Source organism: Falco rusticolus, chromosome 3 (genome assembly GCF_015220075.1).
Source record: "Falco rusticolus isolate bFalRus1 chromosome 3, bFalRus1.pri, whole genome shotgun sequence".
Taxonomy (NCBI): domain Eukaryota; kingdom Metazoa; phylum Chordata; class Aves; order Falconiformes; family Falconidae; genus Falco; species Falco rusticolus.
In genome coordinates, this window is record NC_051189.1 from 107,526,765 (window position 1) to 107,552,501 (window position 25,737).

Consider the following 25,737-nt stretch of genomic DNA (forward strand, 5'->3'; position numbering starts at 1 on the left):
CAATCCCAGGCACTCCCAGCACGACAGCATCCAAGAGCTGCAAAAAGAACGTGCATTGTGCAGCGCAGCATGCAGATTCGCGTGAGATATTCCTCTTGGCTCCCAAACACCTGCCTTCTGGCCCAGATGATGCCTTTGGGTCTCCTCAGACCCTTTCCTGGATGCTTTAGAAGACAGGACCAGTGAAAAATCAAACTTATTCCTGCTCTCTGCACAGCAACCGCCACAACCACACCAGCAACAAAGAGGTGGCAGCTGGCTGGCTAAGCCTGACAAGTCAGGGCTGGGATTTTCTTCCAAGGGTTGTGCTGGCCAAGTCAGGCTGTAGATCTGACGGATGTGGAACACGTTACAACAGGGGATGTATGGAACAAAAACATTCCTCTCCTTACAGTCTTAATGCTGATAGCAAGCACCATCCTTAATTGTTCTTTGTAAGACAGCAACAACTGCCGGCCACTTGTAGGCAGGAGTTCGATGTCTCGGGGTGTGCCAGGCACTCTGCCTGCATGTAATGGTATTTATAGAAAGTCAGATCTACCCTAGACAAGATTTTGAGGGAGCTGACAGGACCAAATCCTTCCCAGATTACACACACATCCCGTTTTGTGTAAGTAATGTGTTCAACGTGTGCCCTCCACCTCCATCAGGTGGAACATAGCCAGACAACGTTTTAGAGGAAACTATTCACCCTGAATATAAAAATCAAGTTCAAGGGGCTCAGGCACCTTGTTCCCACAGTCAGAAGTCTTTTACTGTAGTTTAATCATTGCCTGTTTGGGAAGGCTTTGGTTAACAATTAACCTGTGCAGGTGGGGGAATTTTCATGATACACTTGAATTGGATGGATATCTGTGACCTGCATGATTAATTTCAAAGTCTTGCGAGTTTTCAAGAAATCCAGATAATATGCTTCCTGAGCCTTCTTCCTTAATTAACAACTGCACAAGTTACAAGCAAGTTCACCTCACTTACAGGTCTGCAGAAGGGAGTTTGTTCCAATCAGTCGAGGGACTTTCCAGGGGAAATAGAGATATTTGTGCCAGACTTAAAGCCTTGGTTTGTACTTGGACTTATAGCATTATGGACAAAGCACCTCCGTTTGCAAGGGCAGCAGCTGTGGGCCAGCAGGACCATTGGTTTTAGGGGGTTCTCACACTGCCTGCCTTGCAAAGCCAGAGATTAACTCACGCTCAGCCCTGTTGCAAGCTCCCAGTGCCCACAACCCAAGCCCACCGTACCTAGGATAGCATCTCTAAGCTCCTTGGTGATGATGGGTAGGTCATCGACATCCACAAAGTGCAGGTGCTTCTCAGGTGGCTGGCTGGCAGCAGCAGAGAGTTCCAGGTAGTTCCCCCGTCCAGTGCTGACAATGAAGACTGTCACTCCCATGTCCTTCAGGAGCTGCATGGGTTCGGAGATGTCATCGGTGGAGAAACCATCTGTCACCCAAACCAGTACCTTGGGCACATCTGGGCGGGCACCAGCTTCATCACTGAATAATTTCTCCTTGGCAAAGGAGAGTGCTTTGCCTGTGTTAGTGTCACCCATGAGCTGCCGAGTGTCCCGGATGGCTTGTTGCAGAGTCTTGCTAGACAGGTACCGGTCAAAAGGGAACTCCATGGTGGGTGTCGTGCTGATGTGGATGATGCTGGTCTGGACATCTTTGGGGCCAAAGGTGAAAGGTTGCACAAGGTCCCACATGAATTCCTTGACCCTGGAAAACTCATAGTAGGAGACGCTGCCAGAGCTGTCCAGCAAGAAGAGGAGGTCCCCCTCTGAATTGGAAATAGACGGCTGGGGACCTAGCAGGGGAAGAGAGAGGGAGGCATGTTAGTGGAATGATGTGAACACATACCTGCACAGGCATCTGCTAGGAAGGCTTGATTATCCAGTGCCAAATCTCAGAATCCAGTGAGAATTTTGCTGGGTAGAAACCTCAGGATTTGCCTTTTTATTCTGATCATTAATTGCACCTAGTGCGAGGGCTCCTGGGCTTTATTCTCAGTCCTGCTGTCAGCTGTCTGGGAAGTTCTCACCCCATCATCATAGCACCCCGTCTTCCCTCATCGAACAGCTTTGCTCAGACTCATCTGTTTGATCACATTGTTGGCGAACACTTTGAGATGCCAAGACTGAAGCACCAGCCAGAGATCTGCCTGTAATTGTTCACAAAGTTCTCTCAGCACCTTTTATTTTCAAGTACTCTGCCAAAAAAGCTGTTTCTCTTACGAACAGAAAACCGGTTCCTAAGTCCTCTGAGCTCCAAGAACCTGAACTGGTTACAGAATCACAAAAAGCAAGAGCAAGAAAGTTCATGAGACCCCACCACCCGCCCAGTGACTAGCAGGATTGAGACCTATATTTGTCTCCCACCGCTTCTTTTGGGTTCAGTCTTGCTTTGGGACATGTAGCCTAATCTCAGCCCTGCCCGAGGGGGACACGGCAAGGGGAGAAGCCAAAGCTCTGCAGTGGAGCTGGAAGGAGCTCTTGGAGGCTGTCGCGCTGATCCGCCCGGCCACGGGACCCTCTCACCACCTACCCCCCAGGGTTTCACGTTGGCCAGGAGGGTAAGGGACATGCAAAGGAACAGTTGGAGCATCTCAGCAAGACAGCAGCAGCCGCCCTGGTGGTGTGCTCCACCACTGTGAACAATGGCACAACATCCAAGCACACAAGCGTTGCAGCTGCCATATTATTCCACGTACTTCGGTCGGCCAAGATGGACAACAGAGACTCCCAGCAAACAGGAGCAGCACATCCCAGCCCTGCTGCGCTCAGCTTGCCCCCTGGCTCTTGGCAAAGGGCAGCGCTGCAGACCAGTTTGGCTTTTTGGAGCTCACTCTTTCACGTGTTCTGCACCTCACCTAGGTCAACCACCATTCAACAGAGGTCAGGCTGACGATGCATCGCACCCAGCTGCTGTGGTGACTTCCCAGAAGCAGGGAGAGGAGCTCCTGCTGCCTGCGTTGGCTTCCTGCTCTCTGAGCTTTGTTGCCAAGTTTGTTTTAAAGGCATGTTTTACATTTGCAAAGCTGAAGACCGCAAAGAGGAGCAATAGTTACTTTTTGTCCTCCCTTTCCCTTCACACGCATGATCCCTGCTGTTCAAGGAGCTACATGGATGGCCAGCACAAACCCCGTGTCTCAGAGGGAAAAGACCAGTCATGGGAGAGGTGGGGCAAGCCAAAAGACTGGAAAATTGGGATGAAATATGCCTGAATTCAGCCTGGTGACTGACTCCTGAGAAAATACAGCTCCTCATGGAATAAGGACAAGATGAAAGCCTGATGTTCCTCTGGTCCAAATTCAGTAAAGATGCATAACAGGCAGAAGCAGAAAATGCCATCGCAGCAGTGAGGGGAAGTAATGTCCCAGGACACTAATCTCACCTCCTCATCTTAGATGCTGCGCAAGGACAGGGGGCTGGAATGGAGCAGGGAGCCAACGCCGGCAGGGGAAAAGAGATTCCCTGGACCTGACACTGCAGGAGCAACAGGAGCTCTGGCTCCTGAGCACACCCAACACTTCCATACTACGCTCCTGCAGGATCTGCAAGCACTGCACAGATGTGCAAAACCTCATGACAGTCTTTCCAGGCACATGTTATTAACCCCTTGCAGATCAACCAAAAGGCCAGTGCAGCAGAAAGAGGCAGGAACCAGGGTAGAGCTGAAGGTACAGCCTGCACCTCCTGGATCCTGCTCTTGCTGCTACAAAAAAAAAATAAAATGCCTCCGAGTTACATCAGCTTGCACTGACACCTCTTGTTACACAACACCAGGCTGATCCCGAGTACTTTCTGCTCCAGGCTGGTGGTGGACACGGTCCAGGAGCTGGGAACATTCCTCACCAGCCTAAGCCAGCAGGTCAATCATGCCCGGTGCCAGGGAGTAGCCTCTGCCACCCAGAGCTGCTGCTCTGGGATAACGCACAGCAGTTCCAGAGAAAAGCAAACTGCTGTTGGCAAGAGCAAGAGCAACTGCCAAGGTCAGGAGCAACTCCAGGGTCTAAAACAACTTAGAAGTTTATCCCGTCTTACGACAATGGCAGTGCCTGGAATTAAAATAAGCTGTGTTTGGAAAAGAATGAAATGATAAAGGAACTTGATGAGAAAAACTGCTGGCTCTGCTCTCCCAGGAGAGGCGGCTGATTCTCAGAACTGGCTGCCTCTCGGTTCAAAGGCTACGGTCCATGCAAGACTGGCAGAAAGCTCCCTGAATTCTTCAAATCTGTGATTTATACCGCTGCTGGCGGGCAAGTCTGGAGTGGAGGGATTCCTCCCTAGACAACTTTTAAAAAGCTAGGCTGATTTGATGTTTTCTTGCTCTTCTGAATACATGTCGACCTCCTTTCCCAGATAGTCTTAGGAGCAGCACGTCAAAGGGGTTGTGGGACAAGATGTCTGGGGAAGGGCTGCACAGACCATTTGTGCAGAAGAATGTGATATGTCAGGAAGAACATGCTTCTGAGGGTGTGCCCTGGAGTCCCACTCCATTTGACTCATTTTTTCATTTTTTTAATTAAACCGCTGTGTGGGAAGCGCAAACACATAGGGGACACCTCCTACTGCTTTTAGAGTTTGGGAGACATACAATAGCTGGAATACCAATAATGAATCTGGAATTCTTTTAACCACCACCCTGCTTCCTGACAGCTTTTGAGGTGCAAGAAAGGATAAAAAGCCTTGGACCAGAGATTCCTGCCTGCCCACTAGGGCTCCCCTATCAGTGAAGGGATCAGGAGTGTGGGGTGGCCAAGCAACATGGGCTCTGGAGCAGATGGAGATGGTGCAGCACACAGCGGTTGAGTGCTGGAGCCATGCGTGGGAGCCAAAACCACAAGGCAGCAGACAGCTGAATGGAAAAGCTCCTGTAAAATTAATTGCTCCAAGGAGACAGCTCATGCAAACAGGTCTCCCCCTGCAGAAAGCCGTGTCAAGGCAGGCCCGGAGAGAGCAACGAGCCTGGCAGAGATGAGCACGGGGGTGCTAAGCCCCCACTGGGGCACTGCTCCAAGAGGCAGGTATAAGACAGCAAAATCAAGAGGAGGGAAAGGACCCAGACAGGGGAACAGTGAGTGGGTACAAGGGCCATGTCACACGTCCTGACAGTGAAACCTAATGACCTGAGCATAGAAAAGATCATTAACCAACAAGCCATTTGGGGCACAACACTAGGGGTCAAGGTGAAAAACAGAAGGCAAGGCTAGTGGTTCAGGCTTGAGCTGCAGAGGACTTGATCCTCTTCGCTCAGTCTTCACTTGGCCAGTTTTGACCCAGCTGCTTATTTCCCTTCGGATGCTTGCCTGTGCAGCTCGAGCACGAGTGCCTGGGGGAGCGTTCACGTCTGTGCGCTTGGGAATTATAGCCACGGTATACTGGGAGGTATACTGGAGAAAGGGCCAGGTGTGCTGGGAATCCCGCAGGACGGAAGACAGAAGTGACATGCGTGAGTCAGAACCATGTGCTACATATATATGTGCATATATATCTATACATACAATAGATGTGCATTGGGAGAAAGCCAGAGTGCTTGCACACATGGTCTATAAACATGCAAATAAACACGTTGCCTAAAGCCACTGTGCTGTTAAAGAGACCAGGTCAGCACAGGAGCCACTCTCCTGTAGTAGGTGCTGGCTGAGATGGCAAAGGCGCACCAGATATCCAAACAACAAGAGAAATCAGATGGAGCCTTCGAAAAGAGAACATTAGAGTTACTTGGAGGTGACTAAGCAAGAGATGCTTGGAGGAGGCAGGAGTGGGACCTGCAGCCTATGTGGATCACAGCCAGTTCTGCATGACCCAGCACAGCTCAGCCTGGTGTGGCAGACACCCCCGCCCCCAGCAACTTGGCCTTAGAGCTGAGCAGAAAATAAAAGCGAAGTCCAGTAAACTGGCCTGCTTGCCCGTAGCAACATGTAACTTCATCACCGCATCGCACAGCGGAGCTGCACCCGTGACCTGCCACTGCTTCCTACGGCTCCCTACCCCCAACGGCTTTCCAGAGGGAGAGCTGCGAGGGCTGCATGAAGCAAAACACACGTAGCCACAGCTCTGTGCTTTCCTCTCCCCTGGAAAAAGTGCAAGCCACAGTGAGAGACCTTGGCAATGTGGTTGCTGCCTCCCAGGAGGAAATCGCCGTTTCTCCCCTCTGCTCCTCACCAGTTTGTTTGAGGAATGTCAACTCGTTTCCCAAATGTTGCAACAAACAGCTGTGAAAGCTTCCGATCCTGGCAGGGCCGGGATCAATGGCCAAAGGATGTTGCTCACAAGTGCTAAACAAGGTCATACGCACTGGTGCTCTGGGAGGGGAACTGGGAATCCACCACGAGGGAGCTGATGCAAGCAAAATCCCACCACTGCCAGAACTACCTGGAAAACCAGCATGGAACATCTGCGCAGAAGAGAAGAACAAAGGAGAGTCAAGAGCCATGCCCCTGGCAAATCACACCTCTTGGCTGTGCCCTGCAGCTCTGGGGCACCGAGAGGGCTGGGTGTAACGTTAAAGTCCTTTAAACACTGGTTTGACTCATCACCCATTACTGGAAATAGCTGTGTTAATTAAGAGGCTCTGCAGGAGAAGCTACAGCTGGACACCACAGTGTTCTGCCTGGAAGGTAGAAAGCATAGGTTGATAACAACTGGTTAACAACCAGTTAACAACAGCAACAGTTACACTGATGGGCAGGTATATATTTTGGAGCTAAAGGGATTGTCTTGTGGGTGGAACAGAAGCCTAATCCTTCATGCAGGCAAATACCATCACAGTTACCTCTACCTCTACTCAGCCCTGCATATGAACGAATTCCTCCCACCTAGATTCCGTCAGCAGAAAGGATCCATAAAAAAAAAGAAAAAAGAAAAAAAGAAAAAAATCTAGACAAAGGCTCTCACTGCATCAGGAGCATGGCAACGCTTAGGAAGTGACTGGACAATCCATCATCCTTCCCTTCAGGTTTAGGTTTTCAATTCCCTCATCTTTCTTCCTGTTCCTTGTCCTTCATCCAACGTAAACATGCCAGCCATGCCAGAGGTGGGGCCATGGAGATTTATTACCAGTAAATCCCTGCATTACGCAAGCAGCTGCTGTTTTCAAGCAGTTCCCTTGCTTTACAGCAAAAGAAGATGGAGCATTTGGCAGGATGTCAGATGAAGATTTCTCACTTTCAGTGGGATTTGGGAAGAAGGGGCATCCATTAGCACCTCCCTGCCTCCTGAACTGCCAGGGCTTTGCTTCTGAAGAGCTGAGGAATAACTGCAGAGCTCACAGCACTGCTGATCCTGTGCCCTACTTAAGCCTAGGGACCAAGAGAGCCGATGGCAGCATCCTGTCCTCACCCTCCAGCCGACGTGTCGTCAGCAGACACAGATCACACAAAGAAGTGTTTTGCAGGGATCGATATGGGGGGAAAATATCACCATGGAGTCACAGTGCTGCCTATTGAAACTCCTGGCTTTTCCAGGAAAAAAACAAACAAACACAAACCAAAAACTGGTCAGACTTCCCTGTCTTACACTGAGATGCTGACAGGAGACACTCGCTTCACGAGTTCCCTGCGCTCTCAGCTGGGACCTGAACACACGCCACACGCCTGATTTACATGGGACTTGGAACTGGCAGAGCATAAAGGATCTAACGGCCAAAAAAGATCACATCCTGTCTTGGTTAACTCTGAAATCCCACGTTTGTCTTCCCTTCTCGTTGTTTGGCCACGCAAGGAAAAAAGTTCTATGAGTGGAGCCAGGTCTGGAGGCTGAGGAACACAGGCTGCGCTTCCCTGTGGCCCCTTGGGATCACAGTGAGAGGCAGGAGGAGAAAGCACCGCCTCTCCCAAAAAGAGAGGTATCCCACCAAGCCAGCTAGGAGGTATTTTGCACTTAAAACCATGGCCTGGGCCATGGGAGACTGCTAGATCCCCTGCCTATTTAAGGAGCTGAGCCCCACCAAGCAAAATATACTTGTGTGACTGAAAGCCCAAACTGCCTCTGCAGGTTCCAGCTCGTCCACGCCACAGATTATAGGCTGTAGGTTGAGAAACGGCCCTTCAGACAAATTCCTCTGGCAGGAAGGAAGCTGGATCACCACCTCTTACGATCTTTTCAGGAGTTTCAGTATCTCTGCTGTTTTATTTAGAGCATCAAGTGTCCTGGAATCATGGAATTATGCCAGGTAGTGAGCTGTGCTTCAGAGATCAGCAAGTGCAGGGAGCTCTACAAAGGGTGTACAGATGGGCTGCATCTTTATTTTTCACTTGCTGCACCCACAGGGATATCCCCATCATTTTCTGCTGATGCTAGTCCAGAGTAACCAGGTAACGACAACTTAAGTCCCATTTATCAAAGCCCAAACCATCAAATAGTTGAGATCTGAATCTGGACTCAAAGAGGAAAGTGATGGAACTGGTTATATGATGCTCTGCCTTGGTGCACTAAGTAGCCATTGCCCTGAAAAAGCTGATCATTCCTGCACATGTAGCAGCACCACTGGCCACCCAGTGGCTTCCTTGCATTGTCCCCTGCAGCTCAGAATAAAGCCACAATCACTCACGTTCAGTCATGTCCCTAGGAAACAGAGTTGTGGGCGTGCATCCCTACCCCTCAGACAGCTCCTTTCATGTGCCATCATGGCACACCACCACGGCACCTCCAGGCAGGAGCTAGCCCATGCCCAGGAGCCCTAGCAGACAGGCTGTTTGCTCAAGGTCACTCCAGGGAGCACCTGGGAGGAACCTGGAGCCCTCCCCCCCATCAAAGGCGCTGGGGAACGGGCACCTTGCCACCAGCAGGTTCATCTCCTCTAAGGGTGCTTGGCAGCGTGCAAGCCAGAGTCGGCGTGTCAACAACACAACACACACAATTTTGCCTCTGGAGCAAGGCACAACCCTGCTGGGAAGGCACGGCTTGCTTTTTCATGTACTCTGAAGGTCTGAGCGTTGTTTTGAGCCTGGGCTGGGGAGCTGCCACATACACTCCCACGGCAGCAGAACTGTATGACAATAAGAATAACCCCTGTCTGTGAGAACAGGAGCGCAGTGACAAAGCCCGAGGCAGCAGTACCGTTCCCGAACCGCCCTGTGTCACTGAGGGATAGAATCCAACACCCTGTAAGGGGATCCGAGCAATACACACAGTCTGCTGTGCATACCAGGAGCAGAATTAGACCCCAGAAGTCTGGGCTACTGCCTGAGGACCTCCTGTCCAGATAGACAAGAGGTTCCTTTTGCATTGGATTACATTTCCCAGGTGCAGCAAAAACCAGATGCAGCCAGCAGTAGCCCTGCGGCCATGGAATAGAACCTTTTTCCACTTGTGAACACAAGGCAGAACAAAAGCAATTGCATCAGCTTAGCCATCATGATGCGATGCGGGCAAAGCCGCCTGCCCGGCACTGCGGTGCAGGCACCAGAAATGAGACCTTCATCTCTTCCACATCCCTTTCCCCGCTGTCAGTTCTGCGTGACTGACCCATAATCATTTTCCCTGAACAGCATCCAAGAGAAAGCGTTTTAAAGAGGAAATGCAAGGATTGAATTACAGAGATTAGCAAGAGAACAAGGCAGGTATAGGATCAACGACTTTTTGCTTCTCTTTTTCCATGTGCCTCAGTACGTCAGTAACAGTCAGGACTTTTTCCACATAATTACACTAAACTCTGCAAGTTTTTGAAACAGTTTCCTTTCCACGACTGGAAGCAAGCAAGGTTAAATTTCTTTCTAATACGGTAATTTTAGAAAGGTTTTTTTGTTTGTTTTGTCCTTGTGCCAGCAAAGTAACGTAGAAGTATAACTCTACACCTAACGCAGAAATACAGCTTCAGCTTTTATTCTGAAAAGGTTTTACGAGAAGCAAGAAGGACCAGGAGGTATTAAATGGGGGAAAATAGTAAGGGAAAGCATCACCTTTGCAGGCACTCACCTCTCTCAGGTGTGTTCTGTCCCGCAGCGAACTGCAGCCACAGACCAAGGGAAAGCACTGCCTTGGCCAACATAGCAAAGTCTGGTCCCGGGCAAACTACCTTAAATCCAAAAGCTTGGCTCTGTGAAGGCAGATGAAAGGCTTAAGATCAGTCATATTACGTGCAAGGATCCACCAGATCCCAGGGTGCCACCTCTATGCTGCTCACACCTTGAGATCCGCCTGCTTCTTTAGCTATGTTTTGCTGGGCTGTGGTGTAAACTCTGGCTCCTGTAGGCAATTTTCCTTCCCCCCCCCCCCCCCCCGCTGCCCCTCACTGCTTTGAAAGCCATAAATCCATCCTGACAGCAATAGCTGGAGGAGAGGCACAAGCAGCACCCCTGCTGCTGATCCTCTCCCCAGTCAAACTTGCCCCAGGAGCGTGGGTTCAGTTGCAGGCAGCCTGCGTGCAGCTGGGCTGGGCTGAAAAAATATATCCCTATAGATAAAACTTTGGCCCTGCCAGACACTGGCAGCTATCCAGCTACCAGGGGAGGGGGGCGGAGGAAGCGCGGAGAAATCCAAAGCTGCTCCGCTCTGGAATGAACTAGAAGAAGGAAAAACAGTATCTAGAGGAAAGAGAACGGAGTAAGGCTGGGGAGCAGTGCCCTGCCCTGGGAATATTGGCTAATCTGCTGGGAGGAGGCAGGCAGAGCGTTCCCCAGGTCCTAGCGCTACCCAGCGTGTCCCTTGTGCTGCCCAGCATGTCCCTTACTCTGCCCAGCATGTCCCTTGTGCTGCCCAGCATGTCTCTTGTGTCCCTTGTGCTGCCCAGCATGTCCCTTACTCTGCCCAGCATGTCCCTTGTGCTGCCCAGCATGTCCCTTGTGTCCCTTGCGCTGCCCAGCATGTCCCTTACTCTGCCCAGCATGTCCCTTGTGCTGCCCAGCATGTCCCTTGTGTCCCTTGCTCTGCCCAGCATGTCCCCTGCACTGCCCAGCATGTCCCTTACTCAGCCCAGCATGTCCCTTGTGCTGCCCAGCATGTCTCTTGTGTCCCTTGCTCTGCCCAGCATGTCCCTTGTGCTGCCCAGCATGTCTCTTGTGTTCCTTGCGCTGCCCAGCATGTCCCTTGTGTCCCTTGCTCTGCCTAGCATGTCCCCTGTGCTGCCCAGCGTGTCCTTTCGCTGCCCAGCATGTCCCTTGCACTGCCCAGCATGTCCCTTATGTCCCTGGTGCTGCCCAGCATGTCCCTTGTGTCCCTGGTGCTGCCCAGCATGTCCCTTGTGCTACCCAGTGCGTCCCTTGTGTCCCTTGTGCTGCCCAGCATGTCCCTTGTGTCCCTTGCTCTGCCCAGCATGTCCCTTGTGCTGCCCAGCATGTCCCTTGCTCTGCCCAGCATGTCCCTTGTGCTACCCAGCATGTCCCTTGCTCTGCCCAGCATGTCCCTTGCTCAGCCCAGCCTGTCCCTTGCACTACTCAGCATGTCCCTTGTGTCCCTTGCTCAGCCCAGCCCTCACCGGCACGCAGTTGTGCCGCTTCCCCGTGCGCAGGGACTGCTGCCAGGACACAAACGGGCCAGACCTGGTGTCCCTCCTCAGGGATGTCCTGCCGTCCACGTACCTGCTTTTGGCTCCTGCTCTTCAGGTAGAGGTGGCAACAGCCCCTTTCACTTTTTTCACTTAAGGTTTTAACGTGTGCTACTTCTGGACGGATCCGAGATGTTGCTGGTGGGGAAGAGCTGCAGAGTTACACCCAATTATGAAGAGATCAATCAACCCTCATCTCCCTTAACATGGGGAGAGGCCAACAAGACAGGCTAGTAAGTAGCAAAGGAAGAATGTTTAGAAGCCTGTAGGATTTCTGAAACTGGTGAACAGTATTTCCTCCAATTTGATTTTCTCTCTCCTGGGAACTGTAAGAGGAAAAAAAAAAAAAAAAGAGCAGGAATTAAGAGCCAAGGAGCTGTGCAGGGCGGAAAAAAGTTGTATCCAAACTCATCAACCCAATGGAAAGTCAGAATAGGCCCAAGAAATGAGATCCAGTTGAGACACCATTAATTCCATCGCTAGTTAATTGTCCCGGACACTGGTGTTTCTCCTGCCAGTGTGGTACCCAGCGTATCACGAAGATGCTCTGCAGTGTCAGGTTGGACCATTCCTCAGTCCCACGTAGCACAGCCCTGTACGAGCCACAGCCTCACCCACCAATTCACACAGGCTGGAATAAGCCTTATCCCAGGTACTCGACGGAGTTAGATACCCTGCTCATACCAAGAACGTGTAACTTGTGACATCCCCCCGAAGGCGGCGTCTGGATCCTGGTGTGATCCCATGGTGACCAAATACTGTTGCGAGCTGGTTTCCCTGACACACTGAAGTAAGTCAGGGTGTTAGCTGCTGGATTTGGTCCGACCAGAGGCGCAGTGGGCTTGCTCATCGCCCCTCCAAATCCAGAGCAAGCTTTTTCCTCCACCTCGGCGTGGTTTGGCCTGCCCCAGTCCGAGTTGAGCTTATTTAGCACTCAGTACTCCATTTAGTACTTATTTAGCACTCATTACTCCATTTAGTACTTATTTAGCAGCCAGGTACTCCAGCAGTGAGGCTGTCAGTCCTTAGCATCGTTCAGCAGGCAAGCTTCCAGTGGCAAATTACACAGCAAAGCAAACCACACCATGAGCAATCACCCCAGCCGGAGCAAATTCATCAATTCTCATTGTGCACGTTCACCCTCAGTTCAGTTGCTGATGTATTGACCATGACGGCAGCCAAGGCTCTCCAAACCACTGTTGAGTGAAGGGCTTTTCAGTCACATCCTTGTTCCCTGCCGGTAATTATATCCTACTGGCTGCTCTCATATATCCTATGAGTATATCCTACCAGTTGTACTCTGGGACATAGAAGGCACAGCCTGAGGCAGCAAGGGTTGCCCCATTGCAAGCCATCTGCTTCTGACCACCTCAGCTCAACGTCCACCTGCTCCTGTTCTCCTTCTGCCCCAGTGACCCCTTCAGAGAAGATGACCGCAGAGACAGCGGGCTAGAAATGCAACAGGTCTGGTCCCCAGGGCTCTCAGGTGCGTGCTGAGAGCCCTTCGCTAGGGCTCAGCGGTGCCTGGAGATTATTTCCTTCTATTACTCACTTCCCAAGGAAGTCTTTCCACGGAAGGGTTGCTCATCTTAGAATAATTCCCTTTTTTATCAGTTTATCAATGTGAATGCCATTCAGCCTCACACCCTGCAGTCTGGAGAGATTTCAGCCTTTATCTCCCTGCAAATCCTGCTGGGATAAGTGGAAGCAGGAAAACACAGCCTGGAAAATAATTAGATCTTACACAGTTTGGGTTTATTTTTAAACTTCAATGAAATCGACAGATCCTGTTTCCAGTAAGACTGGTTTATGTGAATGCTGATTCTGTCCTGGTTGCATCCTGCACTGGGAAGCCAGCAGTACCACTCCAGATTTGCTCCTGTTTACACAGGACCAAAATCCAGCTGCAGATCTCAGCTTAGGCTCAGCTCCCTGTCGATGCTAAGCTCACGTTCTCTCCTTGTCATAGACCTGACCAAAATTCACTGAGGATGACCATCTTCTTACCATGCCAAGTTACAGAACAGCTCAGGAACAGTTAACGATTGTAAAAAGAAAAAAAAAAAACCCACACACAAACAAACAAACAAACAAACAAACAAAAACAACAAAAAAACAAAAACAGCCAAACAAAACAAAAAACCCCTGAACAAATTAAACCCAGCAATCTACCATATTTTGATTCTGGTATTACCAAGACTCAGACACATACACATCTATGTTGTAGAGCACAAACCCTCGGTGCTACGCCTGGGTGTTCTGTGGATGGGGAGGCTTTGGTGGCACGCCGCTGCTGCCCTGACATTTTGGGGATGTAAACAACACCCAGTTTCTGAAAAGATGCAATATCCTCCGAGAGAAATTACTGCAGCTGGAACAAACAGGCTTTTGGGAACACAGGCTTTTTTTTAGCCTTACATAAAAGTTATTGTTTGGCAGAGCCATCTATATATATGGCATTTTGGAAATTCCTGATTTGGAAAGGAAGCAAAGCAGCACTGGAAGAGCAGTGTGGGTAGAAGGTCCCCCTGGAATTCTAAGGAAAGCTTGTGCATCCCGGCACAGACGGGTAGTTCCCCAAGGTGCCGGAATCCAACCTGACTGCGTGCACCAGGGTCTGGGCTGGAAGGCGAGACTGCTGCCAGCTCCTGCTGGGACATCAGCTCCGTTCTGACCCGGGGGATGTGGATAGCAACTACAGCACCAACAACATTCCCAGCTGACTCCCAGTTTCCCCCCAGACACTCACCACGCATAGCTCACCTGAGTGCTTCGCTGTGGCACGCTCGGCTTTTAAACAGCTACAGGCTGTGCGGCTGGAGGGAGTGAACTTGAACTCCGCTGACTCCAGAAATGCCCTTCTGGCTTACAGGGGAGAGGATCAGGCCCCGCGCTGCCAGTTCTCAGTTAACAGTGTGTCATGCAGTCTCCAGCCTCAAGTCAGCTCTTATTTTTGTTTGACTTGGAAGACAAACTACAAAAATAGACATGTCTACTCCCAGCATTCACCGGCTTTATTTTTCTCAAAAGTCACCCAGTGACTAGGAATGACTCCATAGTGAGGTAAGGTCTAGCTTATAGATGGTCTCTTTCATCCCAAAGCATCCTAAAAAGTCACCCAGTGCAAAAATACGGCCACTGCTGGGGTGAAGCACAGTAGCTTTTCAACTACTTGCAGCAGTATTATACTAAAGCTTAGGATATGTCCAAAAATTTTGCAGGACAGATCTACTCTGGAAGAATGCAGCCACCCAAATTAGTGTCAGGATACTGGGACACTAAAGCTTAGGATATGTCCAAAAATTTTGCAGGACAGATATACTCTGGAAGAATGCAGCCACTCAAATTAGTCTCAGGATACTGGGAACGGCTGCTTCCCATTTGAGTATTAAAGGACTGGCTGCAGAGTTATCAGGACCCTCCTAAAATATAGCTGGGAAACATCCAGCAATAAAAAATAATTCTTCAGAAACAGTGCCATGGGTGGGCACTCCTGCCATTTCCCCTCCAGCATGGTGTCACGCCAGGACACAGCATCCTAATTTTCCCTCGTATACATTTGCAACAGCCTAAAATGAAGGAATTTATGGAAATAACACACAGGTAGACACAAGCATGTCAGATGCCTAATGCACCGAAAGGGATGAGGTTCCCTGAGCCGTTGCCTGCTCCTGGCTAGGGGCTTCAGTTCCCCTTGGCTCCCAGGCAGCATACAATTTGCTCCTCAGGTTTCATGAGATCTGGACGACGTGCGCTTGGGTGAGCTCTGAAGGAGGCAGCTTGTCACAAAGCATCAGCTCTCGGACACCAAAGTGACTTACAGCCCCCAGGATCCTTCTGAGCTGGGATGGGATGGACCAACAGCCTTAGTTCCTCTCCAGCTCCACATCCTGGGCATCTCCTGGTCTCTCCACACAAGTCTGCCTTGAGGAATTCCAGGCAGCATCAGAAGGGGCAGTGAAGCATCTGCTTAGAAAGGAAGAGAACCTAGTCCTGCTGACAACCCACGAGACAGCCTTCAGCTCCTTGAAACTCCAGCTGCCCAAAGATGCTCCTAGAGCAACTCAAACTCAGCACATGATGCTTCCATACCTGCCACCCCTTGCCATTTCAAACCTGCTTTGAACCTGTGGGTGATTTTGTTGCAGAGAAATAACATCAGAGCAAAAGGAAATGGTAATCAATGCTGTTGCCAATTTATCCTGCCAATTAGCATCAGCTAGATAAACTAAGTGGGGAGGGAGCTGTTTGCTGAGCAGGAAGCCAAAGGACAGATCGGGGGTAAGTCGTGTCTCCTCACCGCAGCTTATTACTGCCAGGTTGCACTGGCTGTATGCTTGGCATTTCTCTTGGGACTGAATCCAATTGCCTGGTCCCTTTCTACTTGTCTCGTGCACATTTCCATCTACGGTTTTGTTCTGCTAATATCCTAGACAACCGTAGCAGCCCGCTAGTTCTGGTCAAGGGCATTTAGAGAGAGCATAGCAGCTTGGCTGAAAAGGCACACCGAGTCATACCATGGCATTTCAGGAGCGGAGCAGCATTTATAAGTGAAACGCCTTTTCACTTAAAGGGCGTTTTTTTCCACTTTTCAGTGAGATGATGTAGTGGCTGTCAGTGCTGGAAGATGTGAGCAAGCTGCTGAAGAACATCTTGATGAAGAGAGAATCTTGACTGCACCCAAGTGTTATAGCTAGGTGCCAGGGGCTGACCCCAGCCAGCAGCTAAGCATCCACCAGCAGCAAGAAACTCATGGGGCAAAGCAGGGGCAGTTTCATAAGGGAAGCAAAGCCACATGCACAAGGAAACCAAAATAAGGAACTTATTCACTACTTCCCACAGCAAACATATATTTAGCCACCTCCTGGAAAACAGCATCTCACTATGTGTCAAAGTTACTTGGGAAGATAAATGCTATAACCCCAGAAGTCCCCACTTCCCCATTTCCCCCAAGCTTTTGTTGCTGAGTCCATCATATATTAAGGAATATTATAAATATTCTGTCCATTCAGGACATATTAAAAATATGCTGTCTATTCGGGCCAGCCCTCCCAACTTCTGGCATGCTCCCAGGTTACTCGGTGGAGAGGGGCAGCAGGCAGAGATGCAAAGAGAAAGCCTCAGTGCTGTGCAAGCATGGCTCACTGATAGCCAAAACGTTGGGGCATTATTAATGCTGTTTCAGGGACAAATCCGAAACACAGCACCATACAGGCTGCTGTGAAGAAAATTAACTCCTTTCCAGCCAGACCCTGTAGACTAGGGCAAATCACGAGACTGCCAAGTGCAATAAAGAGCCTGTACAGGATGCTGAAGCAATGGAAGGTGATGTCCCTGCAACCTCTTCCTGGCAGCATTCAGGAGCTGGGGTTGGATTCCAAGGTGCCAGGCAAGAAGAGAAAGACTTCAGATGCTGTAACAGAGAAGTAGATCAGCAAGAGGAATGTCTTCAAGGCAAGTTCAGCCTCTGAAGGGACTGGGAAAGCACTGCACTTGACCCTCCTCTGTCCACGCAGTTACATGTCCAAACCAGGATGCTCCAAGTGCTCTAGCTGCCTCAAAAATGGGCTTACGACAGCATTGGCAAGGCAGTCCCAGAAGGCAGGTCATAAATGCTACATGTAGAGCGAGCGCCGTTCCTTTATCACTGTTTTTGTGATAAAGCTTCAGCTCTTGGTGCTGCTGCCACAGCTCTGCAGCAACACAGCATTGTGACTCTGTGACCTCCACCACCTGCTGAAACTGCACCAGCGCAGCTGGAGGAGCAAAGCTGCTGATAGCAAGCCAGCTCATCTGCACGCCAGCTCCCATCACCAGGCAGCGAAGAAAGTCTCATCAGGCCTCAGAAAGTACGCCCTGAATTAGCAGCCCAGTCCAAAATTTGGCTGCATCCGATATAAGCCATGCATCAGGGCAAGAGGTCACGTAGTTCTACCGTAGGGCGTGCAGGAGCCATGCTTTACTGACATAATGCTCCTGCTGTCTTCAGGACAGCTGGCCTAGGGCTAGCAGCAGCTGCTGCTCCTTCCACATTTCTAAGGGCATTTACCATAAATATAAATTACAGTTAAAAAAAAGCATTTAAGTAAAGATGGCAGCGATGGACTGGTGTGGGGCTTTGCACCGTTATTTTTGAGCTAGCCATAAGAACAGACTTGACTTGTTAAGAGCCAATACATCCAGCTCTTTCATGGTTTGGGTTTTTTTAAATTAATTTTTGTACATTTATTAATGTAACAATCCATACATCATCACGGGCTGCAAGGGGTGATCCCAGCAAACACAGGGTCAGACGCACTGCTGGCCACACAGCAACGTGACAGCTGGGGCAGGTTTGTTCAGAAACTCACAGAATTGCATGCAGCTCAACTAGCTCCTTGCTTTCACCTCGCCTCCGTGTTCTAAAACGTTTGAAAATTTGTAGGACCAAATGAGGTCATTTGTAGGACCAAAGGAGATCAGTTGCAGAGCTCCAGGAGCAGGGCAAAGAGCAACCTGATATGGGGGAGGGGGGCAGTAGGGGGGCTGGGTGTCAATGGTGCAAAGCAGAGCTGGAGCGCTCGGGTCTGCTCCGGTCCAGGCTCACTTACCCGTCTGAATTCAGGGTACCTCATCCCCACAGATTTCATTTTCTCCTTGCTCCTGCTTGGATCTGTTGTAATCCCTTTGACCCATCGTAACTGCTCACAGCTAGGGTAGGCTACCCCACACAGCTACATAGTAGTGAAGGGGTAAACCAGGAGAAACAAAAGGCAATGTTGAGCAACTCCTTGCTCATTCAGAGGGTTTTCTCCTGGATTTCTGGATTTCTCGTTTTGTCAGGTAGGTCAGAAATAGCTGACATCCCTGGCTCTGTCTTTCCCGGTTACTGCAGAGGCTCCTCTTGTGTGCAGCAGGCTGAATTCATAACCGTTGGGTTGTCATAACGCATCCTCCGCCCCACTGCCGGCGATGGTAGTGGCTGTCCACATGCATCAGCCTCCCCGAGAAGAGCTGACGGAGAGCTCTTTGCTTCACTGCTTCAGCCCTGTGCTTTCAGCTCAGCCCAGGACCAGGAAGAACAGGGTAGGAAACACTAACCCTCCAAATAAAGCGGCAGGACAAAGGCTTGTACGCACAAGGGCTGCCCCAAAATACACCATCTGTGCAGCGATCCCAACTCCGGCGTTAATACTATGGGAGGAGGACACAGATGTGCAAAAATAACTATTTCTGGAGCCTGAGCCTTTACAAGAGGAGCGTTCTCAATCCCTGCTTTGCAACGACGATGTTGCCATGATTAAGTGGGTTGAAGCAACACGTGAAGAGCCAACTCCACAGCTCCAAGAGGAGTGAGGGTGCAAGACCGTGATGGTCCCTAGCAGAGACCCACCAGGTCCCTCAGGCCAGAATCTCTTTCCAAAGACTGGAAACCTTGTATTATAAGCTTTGAACTGCCCAGTCACATAGAGGACTTGTAGGAAGAATGGCCAGTTTGGACCAGAGATGCCCATATTCCTGCTGAACCCACTGCTCCATACAGCTCACACTGCTTCCTTGGACTTAGCTGGGCTTACGGGTTCTGAAGAGGGGGAACCTTTCACGTTTATGCCTGAGAAACCATGAGCATTTACAGACTCCTGGGGGAGAAATTTGTGTGTTCCCTCCTGAGCTGCAGAGCCTGGCAGGAAAGTTTGGTGTCAGCCGAATACCAGGGCGGAGAGCAACAGCCATGCCATAGCTTAACCACAACGTTCCGCTCCAGCTCTGCAGTGGCCACCAGTCCCATTGCAGACCTGGCTCCAAAGCACTCCTAACACATGCCTTCACAGAGCCATTTGGATGGGAAAAGACCTTTGAGTCCACCAAGTCCAACCGGTAACCCAGGACTGCCAAACCCATCCCTAAACCACGCCAGCAGGGAGGAAAACATTGAAGGCTTTTCCCTGGAAGTGCCTTTCATTTCGGATTTGACATTCTAGTAGGTGGTCCCTGGAGTATATAGCACCCTTCATATTAATGTGAAACCTGTTTTTTCCCAAAGCCAGGCTGCAGTGCAGCCCTCGGGTCAAATCCAAAGCAGCATCCATGCCGGTGGGACACACTGGACAGGTAATTGACTGAAGTGCAAACAGGGCTTGTGGCTGCTTGTACAGGACTAAGCACCACGCTAGGTCAGGCTCTGCTTGCATGTGGAATCAGAACCCAGGAGTCTGCAGCAGAGATTCTCTAAAACTGCAGATTCCTGCCTCATTTCCTTTACAAGACAGGATTTTACTGCTTTTTTTCCCAGCTGGACCCAGCCTGTAATCTGACTTGGCTTGCCAGAAACCAGCATAGCTCCGAAAGCTGGACCCACTTTAAGCAGTACAAATGAGGTCTGGATGTAGCGGTCAATTTTTAACCAAAGACTATTCTTTAGAGTGGATCATTTTCCTTACTGCTTGACTTTTTAACCCCTGTCTCTATCCTGTTAGGAAAGCCCAGACCATTGGGAAATGCCAAATTGGAGAGAACCTTCTTAGAATTGGGTTTCCTGAGGAATTTCCAGCTACGCAATAAGCTATTTCCCGTTAAACGGCAAATTCTCATCCTTGAGAACTCTCAGCCTCTCTCAAGAATTACAGTCCCCTAACATGTCAGCCTGTGAGAGAGAAGACAACTTGGAGCAGTCTGCAGGCGTGTGTAGCACACGTGTACGAGCAAGACGTGTCAGAGAAAGCATCCTTCGCGTGTGTGCAGGAGGCTCACGCATTTGGACAGTCTTGTTTGTCTGCAGGGTGCCCAAGGGAGGAGCCGGTAAAGAAAGAGCCAAGCCAAAGGATATCAGCTTCTCTCCCCCAGCAGGCTGGATTGTTGCCTGTTTTGCTTATTTCAGGTTCTGTACTCGATTTCTTTGAATCACACCAGTAATTGTCAAGACAGTTTTCCAGCCTAATCCCCCACGCAGCTCTGCGGGCTCTGACAGCCTGCTGTGTGTTCTCTGAAGGGCTTTAACTCTTTGATAGAGTTAACTAGCATGAATTATAGCAGCTTATTCGACAAGAGCACTGTTCCATCCATCTCTGGCTCACGCTTCAGGCAGAGGCAAGTAGTGGTCACACAACGAGAAGCTATCGGGGCAGGAATCCCCCATCACGAGCTCATCCCCTGCTGCTGCAACCTGTTCATGGCAGGGAACGAGCAAACCAGCAGCACAGGATAGTCCGGCTGTATTTCAGGTGTGCTCTATTTTTAGAGGCTTGTCTAAATCTTGCCAGGCTCTGCTGAATTTTTAGAGTGGTGGCTTTGAGGGGGGCAGTGGGGAAGCTGGAAAAGACGTTGATGAATGGGCCTCTGAGCACCCCTCGGACCTGCAGCCAGCCACAACAGGAAAGGGAAGCCGTACGTGGCTTGTGGGTTCCTATCAGGACAGAGCGTCTGGCCCCCGCTTCAGGCACAGCTGCACGAACACTGGCCAAGCCGTGCTCTCTGCTCGAAGCCTGGAATTCGGAAGAGAATGGGGCCGATTTTCCATCGGCTTCAATCCCCAGGTGACGGAGCCTCCTCCCTCCCAGCCCTGCAGACCTCCTCCTCTGATGGAGATGGGGGAGCGGAGGTACCGCTCCTACTCCTACTCTCATGCCAGCAGCCTCTGAGACCAGAAGATTAATTTCAGTAGAAGTGGAGTCTGAGAAGCGGCATGCCAGGGTGGAACAGGTTCAGCACCTGTGTGGCTACAGCCGAGGAGCACAACTGGACCAGTCCAGGACAGGGATTTCCAGAGACCCGCGGGAGAGCTCGTGTCCCTGGTCCAAGGCTGCCAGAAAGGATGTGACCTTCAGTTTCAGGGTTTAGAACCAGCCTGCCTCTAAGGTAGGCTTTGCTGAGCTCTCGCTTTTCATCTGAAGCCTTTTCCCCCCTCTCAATCATAAGGCAAAAACATGTGAGCGGGAACGAGCACAAAAAACAATCATGCTTTTTGTCTGAACCCAGCGAGGCAGCTGCGGAGTGAGTGGGAGGAACAGGAATGACTCCCTGCGCTGCCGGCAGGGCTCCTCCAGCCCAGCTGGCCTTGGCCAGCTCACTCTGGGATCCTGTAGCGCTTGGAAACTTGTGTGTGCGTGTCCCATGCCAGTTAGTGTCAGGGTGGGGATTTTCTCTCCAGCCCTTGAAAGCCCTGGGTTTAGGGCTGTTCTCCTCTCGCATGTCCTGCCTCTCCTCTTCACGGAGCGTAGCATGGGATGAGCTCCGAGTTTCTCCTGCAGGCACTGATTCTTCATTTTCCACACGTTCAGCAGGTTCTCAAGGTGCAGGTGCCTTGTGGATCCCAACTTTGGAGCAGCAAGTGCCAGAGGAGAGCACTGTCTTGTGTCACATCCAAGCCAGCACCACACCAAGCAGGTGGACATCAGCAGAGCCAAGCATAAAGCCACGCAACAGGTAACCTCCTTCCCTGTCACCATCTCCCACAGCCTTTCCCTGTGGGATTCTGGCTTCTCTGGCCCAAAGGAGCAGAGCCAGTCCAGCTGCTGGAGCAAAGGAGGACACGGGCAAGCTGAGGAGGGGAAGCATGGAGAGCAGCATACGCATCCCTGGGCAAGGCTGCTGCCCACCCCCAACCAACGCTCCTGAGCTGGCACGAGCCTCCCACATCCTTTCCTGCCATGGCAGACTCACTTTGAGGTCTGTCATTTCCTAAATTAAAAGGGTGGGAGAGGGCTGCTGTGATTTCCAAGGACTGCACAGCAGGATTCCTTCCCCAGCCTGGAGGTGAACGTGCTGCTGAGGGGCAGGGACCAGTCCCACCGCAGGCTACAAGCCCAACTGCATCTGATGCCGTGTGGCAGTCAAGGCGTGGGTGGCCGATAGGGGACACAAGCCTGTGTTGTTCAGCTTGAACTCATCACTGGAAAGGGCCACTTTGAAATCTGAGAGGGTGAGACAAACGTGCTGAAATCTTAAAGTGGTGAGAAATAAGGGGGTGAAAAAGATAGAGGGGAAAAAAAAAAACAAACAGGACAAGTTTCTGCCATCAGCAGGTTGCTGTTTACCATTGAAGAAGGCAGGTGGGGCATGGAGTCCTAGATTAAAAATCTTGTTGTGTAAACAAGCCTGAAGGCAGCAAAGGGTTCTGCTGGGAAATGCTATGCCTGACGGCTATCCTTTCCTTATTGCACGTCTTGCCAGCCTTGTACTCCTCCCACATCAGCCTTGGGAAATAGCTACAATTCCAGTAGTCCATGAAGAAAGAGGTGGCTCGATGCGTGCAAAACAATCAAAACAATTCCCATCTATTTTGGGGATAAGAGGCTTTTGTTCTGGAGCTGGGTGCTGTAATGCCTTGTCCAACGATGAAAGAACAACAAGAGCAAAAATATTCCCCTGCAAATAAGTGGCACTATTAGACAGAAATGGGCTTTCTGCTCTCCAGCAGAGGCACAGGCTCCCGCTGTAGGGATGAATTTATTTCTCCGGTCAAGAAGGAAGAGACAGCAATGTGAATGCAGCATCCCACCCTGCCATCCATCACCAGCAGAAACATGCGGCGCTTTCTGCCTCTGCGAGGATCTAACCATCTAACCAAGCTGCTCTCGTTCAGCCGGCTCTACCCTTCCAGGCTCACACGTCACACCCAGGTGTGGTCCCTGCTCCTCAGCTTCCCACAGCAAAGGTGCTCAGCTCCGAGGGCTGCCCCACGGCTCTTCAGGAACACCCTCCATAAGCCACCAGCCCTGTACACAGCTCCACGCAGGCTTAATTTAAGGGCAGAGGATAATTGTCATAATTCATCAGTTGTCTTATGACTCTGGGAAGCCTGTCCACGCTGGGGCGTGCGTTATTAAACACTTGGACATGAAGTGCGTTGGAAGAACTAGAATTGGGATTGCGGTCCACGGCAGCCTAGTACCTCGCCAAGCTTGCTGCTCTGAGTTAGCAATGCCAGTAAATTATTTACACTTCCAGGGCTCTCTAGTTTAGTTTTTCATATTGGTAGGATTATCCAGCCCTAGTCACACCCATAACATCTATAATTAGGTCTTGCATATAGTGAACTTGAACAGCAAATGACATAAAGCTCTGCCACTAGATAACGCTATCTCCTGTGCCTTGAGATTGGGACATGCAGAACCAGAGAAGTGCTGCAGCTGTTTCTCACTAGCTCAGTCAGCAAATAGACAACCAGAGCCACCCCAAATTACCCTGAAATAAGTGTACTTTTCTTAGCAATCTCCCTGGGTGAGCACTGACTCACTCCTTGGGGCTTTTCAAGTAAATAAACCCCATCATCTGCTCAAGTTGCCCAAGGACTGCTGCTGTCAACCTTCTTTCCAAGGTAGTTCTTACCCACACCTGTTTCAACAGAAGCATGAACTGGCACCAGGTAGCCCTATAACAGATTTATGCCAACACCTCAATCTGAGACTACGCTCCTCACTTCCCTGCAGGAGAGGAAAGAGGAATCCATCAAATAAGAAACATTACTCAGGTTGGAAAGGAATTGAAGTCCATTGTGTTTCTAAACCAATTAGCCTTGTGGAGATCTGCCACTGCAGCAAATTCCTAGAGATTGGTCCTAGAAAACCCCCCAAAAATTGGCAGGTCACTGGGAGTGCCACTGAACGTTCAGAGGGATAGCATATTGAACAGCAGCAGAGAAACACCTAAACACACACTAACGCAGACCCACACCTCTATACACACACTGAAATCCCTGTCTTTCCTAAAAACGTGAAACTTTGCAATTCCAACTCTTCCTCCCCTTCCCAGCTGCAGCACTGAACCCTGTAAGGAATGAAGTAACGCTTACCACTGCCACATTTTCCACTCCTAGTCCTCAAAAGGCGAGGATAACCAAAGCTGAGCAGATAAAAGAGAGGAAGTCATCACCCATGGGCACATCCAGCTGGTCATCCCAGCTGCTGCTCTGCTCCTCAAGAGAATGCAGGGAAGCTTTGGTCAAACTGGGCTGCTGTAATCGCTGGGGCTGCCCTGCCTGCCCATCCTGCCTGCATGTCTGGAGGAAATCTGGCAGATCCATTCAGCGGAGTTCTCCCACACATGGGGCTTTTGCTGCCTCTGCATCGCTTCCTGGCACCTGTCAAGGATGTGGCTGTTCTGATACCTTCCCCACTCAGAAGTCAATTAGAGCATCTCGTCCCATGTGCTCTGTCCCTTTCCTCAGCTCTGATGCTGAGAAGTTCTTGGGGGGGCCATTGCAAGCTTGTCAGGGGTGGAGGTGGTGCATGGAAGATGATGAAGAGGTGTCACAGAGGGGTGGATGAGAAAAACAGATGCAGAACGGAACTGTGAAACTGAAACAAAGGCCTTTTGTTTGCAGTCTTCCCCCGAGGCTATGTTACTGCTTGCGTCATGATGCATGTAGGCTACCAGGACCTTCTCTCCTTGCACAGAATTCCTCTAAGCAGTGGTGAAGTTCTGGGAGTTCTTCACTCTCCTCTCCTGGCCCTTCAGACCATGCTAGGTGCCAGGAGACATGCTTTTCCCAGTTTCCATCAGCCTTCGCTAGCTGGAGACCCCAGCAAACCCACATTCTTTTCACCCCTATACGTTAGACCTCTGACCCTAACCGGCATCAAACATTTTCCAGGATTTTAGATCGAAAAGCAGACACCCAGTTTTAACACAGTGGTTCCTGGACTCCTTCTCTTTACAGTTGCTCATTAATCAGTGATGACAAGACTTTCCGGTGTTCCAGTTTTGGAAGCAGCATGAAAGCTGGAGACTGAGCCTACGTCATGTACGCTGCAGCAAGTACCCTAAATCCTTCTGTCGCAGACATAACCATGTTAAAGAGGATGCCGGCAGGAATGTAAAGACAGATACATCCTATGGTGGACCATGGTAAGGTCCCCTGCACGGGAGGGGTCTCAAGCCCCAAAGAGAAAGTTTTTCATTTCTGGTTGTGAATGATCTAGCCAGCGGGAGCAACTCCAACAGTGACTTCATGAAAATATGTTGTGCCAAAGAAACACTTGGCCAAGATTTGGAGAGAATTTTTCTTGTCTCCAGAACGCTCCTGGGTTTTTGCCGACCAGCCATATCCAGCAGGACTGACGGTGAGATGGTCCAGCTGCTCTGGACAGCTGCCACCCCGGGGTGCAGATGGCTACAGAGAACAACCTGGGTGAGCCTCAGGCTGGATCCCTTTCGTAGATCCTTCTGGTCCTTCCCGGGACAAGAAAGGGGAATTGGTGGTCTTCAGGTTTTCCTTGTAACCGTTGTTAGTGGGAGTCTGTGAGTTCCTCTGAGATAGTTCAGAACATATCTTT

At 50.5% G+C, this 25,737-nt stretch overlaps 1 protein-coding gene across 1 annotated transcript in view; it reads right to left on the reverse strand.

The window, feature by feature from the left end:
- Nucleotides 1-24,648, reverse strand: part of VWA1 (von Willebrand factor A domain containing 1) — a 34,939-nt gene extending 10,291 nt beyond the window's left edge. The window contains exons 1-4 of the mRNA XM_037381522.1: nt 24,255-24,648; nt 11,520-11,811; nt 9,919-10,039; nt 1,242-1,805 (exon numbers count right to left, since the gene is read on the reverse strand). Coding sequence (XP_037237419.1) covers nt 1,242-1,805; nt 9,919-9,991 — 637 coding nt within the window. The 5' untranslated portion in view covers nt 9,992-10,039; nt 11,520-11,811; nt 24,255-24,648. The remainder of the gene's footprint in view (nt 1-1,241; nt 1,806-9,918; nt 10,040-11,519; nt 11,812-24,254) is intronic.
- Between the last annotated feature and the right edge of the window lie 1,089 nt (nt 24,649-25,737).